The sequence below is a fragment of the Salmo salar genome, chromosome 16, assembly GCF_965601325.2.
Source record: "Salmo salar chromosome 16, fSalSal1, whole genome shotgun sequence".
In the NCBI taxonomy this organism is placed as follows: Eukaryota; Metazoa; Chordata; class Actinopteri; order Salmoniformes; family Salmonidae; genus Salmo; species Salmo salar.
In genome coordinates, this window is record NC_138306.1 from 26,654,475 (window position 1) to 26,666,540 (window position 12,066).

A 12,066-nucleotide genomic window follows, 5' to 3' on the forward strand; every position below is an offset into this window, starting at 1 on the left:
AGGAAACCACACTACTCAAAAGATAACCACCCACAAGAACAGGTGGGACAAACTTCAACTTAAATATGACCTCCAATTAGAGGTAACGAGGATCAGCTGCCTCCAATTGGAGATCAACCCAAACAACACCAACATAGAAATACAAAACTAGAAACTGAACATAGAAATACAAAAACAGACAAACACCCCCTGTCACGCCCTGACCTACTCTACCATAGAAAATAACAACTTACTATTGTCAGGACATCAACCACCAACAAGTCTTTTCACTAAAGAAAAACAAAAGGTCCCATCAGACTCGGAACACCTCAGAGGCAATACTGAAACAGTTTGAGGACATTTTTGAAGGGATGGGGGCTCTGCCAGATGAGCTTCACCTGGTGGTGGATGAGACAGTTAGACCAGTTCAACAGCTTCCCCACGAATCCCCATTCCACTGAAGGAAAATATATTAAAGGCTGTTGATTCAATGGAGGAACAGGGTGTTATTACGAAGGTCACCAAACCTACTAAGTGGATAAGCAACATGGTTGTGGTAGAAAAGCCTGGCAAAATAAGAGTCTGTCTTGATCCAAGTGCCCTGAACAAAGCCTTATGTAGGGCACATTACCAAATGCCTACCATTGAAGAGATACTGCCAAGCCTGGCAAAAGTGAAAATATTTTTGGTTATGGATGTAAAAAATGGGTACTGGCAGGTACGGTTGGATGAAGATTGTAGTTACCTCAACACATTTTGGACCCCCAATGGTAGATACCGGTGGACGAAGTAACCTTTTGGAGTGAAACCAGCTGCAGAGGAATATCAGCGAAGGCAACATGATGCACTTCAGGGACTGCCAGGAATAAGCGTCATAGCTGATGACATCCTGGTATACGGCTGTGGTGCTAGAATGGAAGAAGCAGTGCAGGACCATGACCACAACCTAACTCAGCTCTTACAAAGAGCAAGGGAGATGAATCTAAAGCTGAATGAAGACAAAGTTAAGCCCAGGCTCACAAGTATTACATACATGGGACATCTTCTGTCAGCTGAAGGCCTGAAGCCAGACCCCAAGAAGGTGGAGGCAGTACAGCAAACGCTGCCAGATGCAAAAGCAGTGCAGCGACTGCTTGGCTTTGTAAATTACTTAGCCAAATTCCTACCTCATCTGTCTGACGTATGTGAGCCATTGCGTCGGCTGACCAATAAAGATGTGCTATGGGCATGGCTTCCTCAACATGACGATGTATTGGAGCAAATCAAGAAATTGGTTAGCAACCAACCAATACTGACGTACTATGATGACCTCTCTGAAGATGTGATGCAAGTGACAAAGGCCTAGGGGCAGCGCTCTTGCAGAAGGGGCAGCCCATTGCATTTGCTTCAAGGACATTGACACCCACGGAGCAAGGCTATGCCCAAATTGAAAAGGAGTGCCTAGCTATAGTGTTCGCCTGTGACCATTTTGATCAATACCTTCATGGTAGGGACTTTATCACAGTGCACACTGATCACAAGCCGCTTGAGGTTATCTGAAAAAAAACTATTCGGTCTGCCCCAAAGAAACTTCAAAGGATGATGTTAAAGTGTCAGTGTTATCAACTACAGGAGGTATACAAGAAAGAAATAGAGCTTCACATTGCAGATTTCCTTACTAGAGCAACACTACCAACAACGAGTCACCCGCAATATCGGACAAATGCGACTGTATATGCTCTACAGGCTGAGGTTGAAGATGTGAACCATGCTACTGATCAAAACAACTCCCCGCAGACATGGGATGCTATTAAAGCTCTTTCAGCAGAGGACAAGACTTCTCGAATGCTTCAGTCTTTAATCCTAAGAGGCTGTCCGGACATAAGAAAGAGTATGTCCATCCTGGTGAGGGACAACTGGACATACAGAGACGAACTCACAATGCAGGAAGAGGTTGTCTACTAAGGCGACAGTTTAGACAGTGATCTAAACTCTACACCCAATGATTCTCTCTCGTATCCATGGGCACTCAGGGGTCAAAGCGAGTCTCAGGAAAGCCAGAGACTCAGTATTCTGGCCAAACATGACCCAAGAAATGTTGTGGCTGTGTGCAGCATAAGTAATGCTAATCTACCTAAGCAGCAAAAGGAAACGCTGCAGCCACATGACATACCAACACGTCCTTGGTCTAAAGTGGGAATGGGTCTGTTCACCGTACAGAACGTTCATTTTCTGGTTATAGTGGATTGCTATTCAGAGTTTGAGGTGGAGAAAGTGATTGACACAACAGACAGTTGCATCATTGACTGTGGTAAGCAGCAGTCTAGCAGATATGGCATACAGACCCAGTTCACGAGTCTGTTTGCAAAAGCCTGGGAATTTCATCATGTGACCTGTTCTACTTTCGTTTTTGCCTTAATTTCTTGGCGTTCCCCTAGGATAGGGGGCGCTAAAGCGATTTTTGAAAAAAATTCGTGCCCATTTTAAACGGCCTCCTACTCAAACTCAGAAGCTAGGATATGCATATAATTAATACTTGTGGATAGAAAACACCCTAAAGTTTCTAAAACTGTTTGAATGGTGTCTGTGAGTATAACAGAACTCATATGGCAGTCAAAACCCCGAGACAGATGGAAACAGGAAGTGGAATTCTGAATTGCGAACTCAACTTCATCACGTTGCCTATTAATCACACCGTGAGCTATGGTTCATTGAGCACTTCCTATTGCTTCCACTAGATGTCCCCAGTCTTCACAAATTGGTTTGAGCCTTCTACTGTTAAAATTGAATGAATGAGACGCCGTGGAACGTGGTCACACGGAGAGGGCCATCACCATTATGACGCCGGCGCCCCTGGTTACCCTCCCCTTTCGAAACGTTTTGAAACACAATGCAATCGTCTCCCTCGAATCTTATTGGCTCTCTTGTTGAAACAGGCCCTGAAGATTTATGTTATACAACGTTTGACATGTTTGAACGAACCTAAATGGGAAAAAAATGCTTTTTGTCGAAATGGCTGTCCCGTGGCCGACGGAGGATTTGGATCAGCCTTCAGACGCGCTAACAAGAACAAGCTAATGGAATATAATGGATTAACTTTTTCGAACGAAAATACATTTGTTGTGGACCTGGGATTCCTGGAAGTGCTTTCTGATGAAGACAACCAAAGGTAAGGGATTATTGACAATAGTATACAAGACTAGATGTGATATGCGATTGTTCCAAGATGGCGCTGACATGTAACGTTAGCCTATTTTTCAGAGTATCGCATCCCCTTTCATCGCAAAGTATGATTACCCAGTAAAGTTCATTTTAAATCTGGTATTACAGGTGTTTTCAAGAGATATTCATCTATAAATCTTAGAATGACAATATTACATTTTAAAAATGATTTCGAATAGTAATTTAGTAAATTGTAGCTCTGTTTCATCGGATGCATTTGAGGGAAAATAGTTAGTCAACGTTACGCACCGATGTAAAATGCTGTTTTTATATATAAATATGAACTTTATCGAACAAAAGAATGCATGTATTGTGTAACATGATGTCCTAGGTGTGTCATCTGATGAAGATTGTCAAAGGTTAGTGCTGCATTTAGCTGTTTTTTGGTTATTTGTGATGCATGTGGTTGGTCGGAAAATGGCTATGTGGCTACTTTTACGATATACTCCTCTAACATAATCTAATGTTTTGCTTTTGCTGTAAAGCCTTTTTGAAATCGGACAACGTGGTTCGATTCAGGAGAGGTGTATCTATAAAACGATATAATTTGAAAAGAAAAAAGAAAAAAAAGAAAAAATTTGTTATGCTAATAGCGATATGATTTTTCGCTGGATGTCCGTCCCGAGGCCGCACAGGGGTTTTAAGTAACCTTCTGTCTTAGTACTTAGTACTTTATAGTAAAAAATAATTTGAGTACTCGAACAGTCAAAACAGGTCAAATGCCCATCCTTAACAAGTTTATAACCTAAACTTCAGTTCTTAAAACTTAATCATTAGGCATTTAGATTTGCCAATAAGTGTTCTCATCTTAAACACAGGTGTTTGGAATGCAAGATTATACATGATAGTATCATGTCTACTCCCGTTCCTCCCCTCCGGCGTTTGACGTCGCCGGTTTACTAACCATCGGTCCTGGCATTCATCATTATGTGCACCTGGCATTCATCATCACGCGCACCTGCACTTCATCATTAGGCACACCTGGACTCCATCACTTCACTGACTACCTCCCCTATATCTGTCACTCCCTTAGTTCCATTCCCCAGGCAGTATTGACTATGTGTTTCATGTATAGACGCTGCTCGTGTTTGTCATATTGGTCTATGTTCCTTTTATTATTTATCTCACCACTTACTTTCCGACTCCCAGCGTATACGTTACAGATAGTCAGTCAAATTTCAACCAGGAGAACGTATAGAACATATTTTAAACAATAGTGTTTACTTTCCCATTGTCTTTAGAGTGAATTTAGTCATTAGAATGTGATGTGACTTTCCATGCCTATTATTCAGACCAGTGTTAGGAATGTCAGTCACCTCGCCTACATTTTGGCACAACTGAACAGGACATTTGATTCAAGAAATCTTTTCAATCGCATAGTGTTGTTGTTATTCGACTGTGTTGAGTTAATTTGCAATAACTCTCAGAGAAAAAGACGTTGGAGGGGCCTCACTATCATATTTCTCAGCATGCTGTGTTGCAGGTCAATTTTTACAATAGTTTGTTTTAATATATATGTTTCTTCATGCACACTGATTTATTGATCTTATACTATACAAAGATAAATCATTTACATTTTTCTAAACGAATCTAATCCGTAAGAGGTTGGATTTATTGCACCCGTTACTGAGATGGTTCTTCCAGTTTAGATGGTTTCGGTAGTCTCCTTTGCATTTCTTGTATATCCTCCCTCTGGCTGGATTCCAAAAGGACTTAATAATCACGTCACAAACCAGGAAAGGCAGGCTGTGGAAATACAGAGAGAAATGGGACTGTGCCCATCGTACACCCTCTACCACATCTCCAGACATAATAGCGCAGCGATGTAACAAGTCAACATACTGAGGAATTGGCAAGGTGCTAAACCGCAAGACTTTCTAACCTGCTTGTTATTACAGTCAGGGGTGAACTAGGACAATAATTTGGCCTTGGCATTTTATCCACACCAGCCCACTTCACTGCGCACGACGGCAACCCATACACACACCCCATCCCCACACATACACCCTGACCCTACATACCCTACTTACGCACAGGCTGTGGTGCTGACACATAACACTGGCAGTACAGTACAGCGTTTCTCAACCATCTCTTTACCAGTGACTTGCGAGACATGTTCCCCTTCCTCTTTTTTAACAAGCTCATGTTTTAAACAATTACAATATGCAAAAACCCCACTGGAGATTGCAACTCACCGTGATAACTGTGCCTCTGCTATACCCATTGTGTTATCCTCCCTGTTGTGCTATCTACAGTAGCTGTCTCAGCATCTTCTCTGCTGTTACCCTGTGCTTCTTCTAGTTCTCTGTCAGGTTGTCTGCTTAAGCCTTATACGTTATAAAAGCCAAGCTAACAACTTAGGCTATATTGCAAATTAGTGTCTGCCATGTGTTCCCCTAAATTAACACCGACCCTGAGTGTTACTGTTACAGGGCTCCAGACAAACATTTTCCCCTGGTGTCACTGTTGCCTCTAAACTTTATCGTTTGTGGCACCAGCCCATGATTTGGTCAGACCCATGAGTAATCATCTTATAAGTAATTCACAGTCCTTTATTAAGAAGTACAATAAATCGACTACTGAGGTATTCAATAATTAAGTTATTTCATCTAACACGCCCAAGCAGGAATGCATGATTCAAGATATTTTGATTTGCAATCTAATCCAGTGATTGTCATGAATTTTAGGTTGACAATAGACTATAGTTCCTATATTATACTTTCAAAATAGGACTCCAGAACTTCCAGATTGTTTTGTTTTGTTCAATAGAGATGAATTACATACATATTTATGTGCATTAACTAATATCATAGGCTAATTAATTTGCGGTTCAAAACATGAGGAAGGCAAAACTTTAAACACATTAACTTGATCGCTAACTCTAAATATAATACCCACTGCTAGTAGCCATGTATTCATTCAACAGTAAATATAATGTCCTAAAAATCTTTGCAGTTGTAGTCTTCTACCCATGAGACCTATAGGCCTATGGGCAACACTTTACAATAAGGTTCCATGTGTAAAGGGTTAATAAAGGGTTTGTAATATACATTAACAATTCTTTAACCATTTGTACATGCATTATAAACCATTAATGGGTTATAAGAAATTGGTCAAACCAGTGTGATAGCTAGTCAGTGCTTGCCAAATAGTGAGACACTATGTACCTCCAGCTATTAACCATATAAAACACTTACAAATGTGTATTATATTGGACCCTTATGTACCATCATGTAACCTTATTTTCAATGGTTGTACAGTTAAACAATAGTTATTTTCTCACTTTTGGGTCTGATGCATTGTTACTCTGTCCCAGGAACAGAAATGATTGGTTTTCAGACCAATGGTCTTGCCCCACATTTGAAACGTAATGATGCGTTGGTAAACTTATTTATTGAAGAAATGATGGCTTTATATCAAAATCTCACGCCATATTACTGGTGTAGTTTGCTGGTTTCTGAAAAATTCCTCCGACATGACATTGTGACATCTGCCCACCTGTGAAATAAATACAACCTGGAATGTACCCAGAATGTTGTGTTGACACTGACATCATGTGACAGTGCGTCGTGAAGAATGATGATGGACGTGGCAATGAGAAGTGTGCAAAGGCCAGACAGAAGATATTGCGCAAATGAAACGTTGTTCACAAGACACAAATGTTGACAGAGCAGGGAAGGTAAATTCACTATGCAATTTGTTTCACTTTCAAATACAGAAGTTCTGCTGGATGATATAGCATTCTGCTCAGCTAGTTAAGTAGATGGCTAACATTTGCTATTACCTCTGTCCTACCTACCTAGCTAGCTAGACATTTACATTTTAGTCATTTAGCAGATGCTCTTATCCAGAGCGACTTAAAGGAGTGAATACATAGATTTCAATTTCATTTCATGCATTTTTTTATATATTTTTTTTGTACTGGCCCCCCGTGGGAATTGAACTCACAACCCTGGCATTGCACACACCATGCTCTACCAACTGAGCCACAGGGAAGGCAAAGCTAGGGAAAGCTAGGAAATATTAGCAAGCCAGCTAGAATTAGGTAAAACCTAAAACACTTTTTTATATAGACATTCTGCTAGACGATTTGAAACAAAATAATCTTTGACATGATATAGCTAACTAGCTAAGTAGATCACATTTGCTGGCTAGCTAGCTAACTAGCTAAAATCGACATGACAAGTTTCCATGCAATTTGTTTAGATAGCTTTTTAGGATTAGCATGCTAGCTAGCTAGTTATCTAACCTTAACTTGGGTACGGTCTCTATTTAGGTAACTGGTAAGTTAGCTAGCTATCTAGCATCCTCTGTCAGCACTATAACATGAGTGGTTCTAATTTTAAGACTAACTTACTAACTAGCTAGTGGATTCGTACAATTGTGATAACTAGCTAGCCCCTTTCATCTATGGAAGCTATCTATTAGTGTTAGCAAGTCATGTGAAACACTAGCTATTATTATTATTAGTTAGCAGATGATAACATAACTAGCTAAGCCTAAATGATAGAAATCTTGATAATGATGATAGTAGAATAATGTAGCTAGTGACTATGCTAAATTGTCATGAATACCTCTTCTCTCCCACACATTCCCATACAGTCTCAGACTCTAGGATGGGAAAATGCAAGAAAGAAACCGATGAAGACAGAAGAGAATCATGCGACACTATGTTGTACTTTAAATGGTTAATCTGTTATCAATTTCTATTCTGGTTTGTAATGTTAAAAAAGGGAAGAAAACGATGCCCCGTTTGTCTGAATTAGCAAGATTACTCACTATACCAATAATAGGCTACAGATTTCAGTCACTGCGATTAAAATTGTCTTACCAATGTATCCTTCTTTACATTCAATGTTGTTATTTTTATGTATTGCATGTATGAGGAGATTATATACTGGTATACATTTTTGCAACTTAATTCTTCAGAGTCTAAGACATTGGTGGAGAAGGGGGTGCTAAGCTGACATATGGAAATGTTTTAAGATGGTCATACTATGAATCATTTAGTTATTTGATTAAGAATTTTAGGACCCCTTTGGGCATATACAAAAATGATTGTTTGATAAAATATAGATTTTGGCCTTTACTAATAATAGAAATGCATTGAACAACAAATTCAGAAATGGAAAAAAGGACAGTCAATAATAAATAAATAAGAAACATTGTTTTGAAGTCCCTGCCCTAAATCTAGGAGACATAAAAACTCAAGACTGTTGGAAAAGCATTCCTCATGAAGCTGTTTGGGAGAATGCCAAGAGTGTGGAAAGCTTTCATAAAGGCAAGGTTTGGCAATTTGAAGAATCTGCTTAACACTTTTTTGGTTACTACATGATTCCATATGTGTTATTTCACAGTTTGGATGTCTTCACTATTATTCTACAATGTAGAACATAGTAAAAATAAAGAAAAACCCTGGAATGAGTAGGTGTGTCCAAACTTTTGACTGGTACTGTATATTAATTTTTATTACACATGTTTGACCCTTTTTTGGGCAGTCACAAAACTACCTTCCATTCACTTTTTTAAGCTGGTATCGGTTACCTTCAGATGAGTCACGTGACACCATTAGTTTGTAGCTTAAACTGTTAGCTATTTGGAAAAAACTGACCAGTTATTGCACTATTTTGACCAATGTAATATAACTGTTTATTAATGCATTTACATAAACATTAATAACATAATTAGAACCTCTTTATTTACATTTACATTTTAGTCATTTAGCAGACGCTCTTATCCAGAGCGACTTACAGTAGTATAAACCCTTTACAAATTGAACCTTATTGTAAAGTGTTACCGGCCTGGGTAAACTCAATGACCGGTGCACATTTTGCCACTCCATATCTCAAAGCCATATAAAATATATTGGTTGTTAAATAGTTGCTATTGAGCTGGAGATTGAGCGTTGAGAAATAAAAAGTTTACCTACAGAAAGCTGAGAGCCTTCTCTCTCCGACAGGGACAAGGGGATGAAGCTTCCAAAGCTGTGTTTCCCACAATTGCATTTTGAAATGTTATATGATCAGAACACCTTTTTCTCTTGAGCGCATGAGGGGAGAGGAGAGTTGCTCGCTCATCACTACAGCAGACCCCAGCTAGTGCACAGGCACAGGACAGACAATTTCATTATTGGAATCATGAGGACAATGCATTTAACTTTTTGACCATATCATGGTCAAATCATATCATGGTTTTAGCTAAAGTTTTGAGTGAGGTGACAATGTAAAATGTGCTTTTTCTACATTTACATGCACCCTTTCTGTTTTTTACTGTCCATGATCTTGGCTGTCTAAATGAAGACTGTGGGAGCAGATCTCCTTGCTGATGCCACAGTTAACTTTGAATTTGAGTGTGTGTGACCTAAGGCCGTTGCCTATTGATCAGTCAAAGGCTCATTATAGATTAGTATGGCAGAGAAATCGTGGGAAAAAAGAAATACAAAAATACATCTTAACAATCCCATGGGCAGCTGGCCTTAAAAAACTTTTAATTGTTTTATTTTTATATTTAAAAAAATGTCCAGCCCATATAGCATTAGCCAGAATTGCCAGATGGCCAATCCGCCCCTGATTACAGTATTTCCTCACATACCATTGTTTTAGTTCTTCACCATTAGGAATCACACACACATCACAAACACACATACACAAATAATTAATCAGTTTCACTTACATCAGAGTCACACAACCAACAACTGGGATTTGACAAGCTAGGCGGTAATTTGAATGGTAGCAAGCCTACTTACATGAGTTGTGTTGGAAACTGCGACGGCATACAACTATCCGACGATAACAACAGTACAATCAACACGGCGTGTGGTCTGTAGGTGTCCATTGCCAGGCGTCTACTCCCCGACCAAACACACACATGCACACTCACACGCTGCGCCTCCGCTCCGTCTCTCTCTCCAGCTGTAGGAGTGTAGAATGGTCCACGCCAAGCGAGCAGTTTGTGTCACACACTCGGAAATAATAACCCAGCCCCGCCACAAATAATCTGATCAACTCTCAACCATGCTCTAACAGGTACCGGATTTGTTATTTATGTCGTCTCGCTCGCTCTCTCTCAACCACACCAGATTTGACTCGGTTTCATGTAAAATAATTTCTCTGGAAGTCTTTAATATAATAATTTGGGGGCTTTTAATGCCCCAGCCCTCTAACCTCAAAGGCTACATAAATCCCCCAGACAGACAGACAGACAGTGTGAGTGACAGGTAGCAGTGGACTGATAGCCTGATGACTCACACTAAATTCTTCCACTGCTCTGTCGTTCGCTACATACTTTAGTCTGAGACAGGGGCGGTTCTGGGGGGGGGGGGGGCAGTGCCCCTGTGACAACAATTTTGGACCCCCTTGTGGCCCCCCTAAATGTGGAGTATGAAATAATCGTTCTTTTTTTACATACGTTATTAGACAGTGGCAACGCGGAACACTAATGATTATGAACATGGTCTTTTGCCTGCTAATGTGAAGAAAACGATATGACAACAATAACGTATAATGTAACTGGCCCCTCTAACAATACAACTGGCCCCAGCTTGGCCCCCCCTGTTGAAATGGTCTAGAACCGCCAATGGTCTGAGACTGCCATAATTGAAGTTGTTTATGTACAAAACAAATTCATCAGTAATTGCATCGTCTCTAACCAATCAGAGTATCAAAACCAATGACGTATTTTCAAACCGCCGCTTTATCTACATGTGTTCTGGCTCTGGCCCAACCCATTGGTTTCTGAACCAATTAGATGGCCCGAATGTGTTTGCGTTTGGTGAAGGGTCAGGGAGGTACTTAATTCTAGACTCATTGCGGAGAAAAAAACGAATATCCTTGGGCGTGGCGTAACGTTTGGCCAGAGCAGGGAGTCTGGGGAGCCAGGCCAGTGGACTGATAGCTTATTGAGCGCACCATTGAACAGACTGTTAGATATAGTGATTTATAGCATGGGTGTTCAACCTTTTCTTGCCCAGGGACCCACTCCCATAAAAACCGCCGACCCAGGAACCCCCATCATACATTAGCAAAACGTTTTCTTGTCTTATCATCAGGTGACAATGGAAAGGAGAAGTAATCAACATTTTAAAATTAATAGATTTGGTAGATAGTTTTTCATTTTTTCGATCTGACCACATTATAATTGGAAGAGGAAATGCAAACTCTAACATATGTGACCCGATTCAGGATACTAGGCGTATGTCACAAGTCACGACTTCACAGGAGAGCCTTTTGAACATAAACATTTTTTTTAAATCAAAATGCGCTGTTTGGCAGAAATGCCTTCTCGAACATGTGAACTTTCATGTACCTTAATATTAAATGTGTATGTCATCTTTCTCTGTTTAGCCACAGAGAAAAGCAGCAACCTTCCCGCTAGTTATGATTGTATTGAGACAATGAGTGTGCTGGAGATACCGAGAGATGAGTTTGGATTGGTCTGCGGTGTTTAAAATGAGCTGCTCTTAATGCGTAGATAGTCCTTTCTACTGCAGTTTTTTCGAAGGATATACAGTTGAAGTCGGAAGTTTACATACACTTTAGCCACATACACCCCAGACAAAAACTGTTTTTCACAATTCCTGACATTTAATCCTAGTAAAAATGTTCTGTCTTTGTCAAGTTCTGACCAGTAAAGGGGTTATTTGTTATTGTAGTTTGGTCAGGACGTGGTAGGGGGGGTATTTGTTTTATGTGGTTCGGGGTGTGTTAGTTTATGTGTTTATGTAGAGGGGTGTTTGGTTAGAGTATTCCGGGGTTTTTGGGTTATGTTCTATATTTCGTCTATGTTCTGTCTATGTTGTGTATTTCTTTGTTGGCCTGGTATGGCTCTCAATGAGGAACAGCTGTACATCGTTGTTGCTGATTGAGAGTCATACTTAAGTAGCCCTGT

The 12,066-nt window shown here is 40.1% G+C and overlaps 1 protein-coding gene across 1 annotated transcript in view; it reads right to left on the reverse strand.

Moving 5' to 3' along the window:
- Positions 1–10,410, reverse strand: part of LOC106573448 (voltage-dependent calcium channel subunit alpha-2/delta-1) — a 160,603-nt gene extending 150,193 nt beyond the window's left edge. The window contains exon 1 of the mRNA XM_082962632.1: positions 9,926–10,410. Coding sequence (XP_082818758.1) covers positions 9,926–10,014 — 89 coding nt within the window. The 5' untranslated portion in view covers positions 10,015–10,410. The remainder of the gene's footprint in view (positions 1–9,925) is intronic.
- Positions 10,411–12,066: the final 1,656 nt, after the last annotated feature.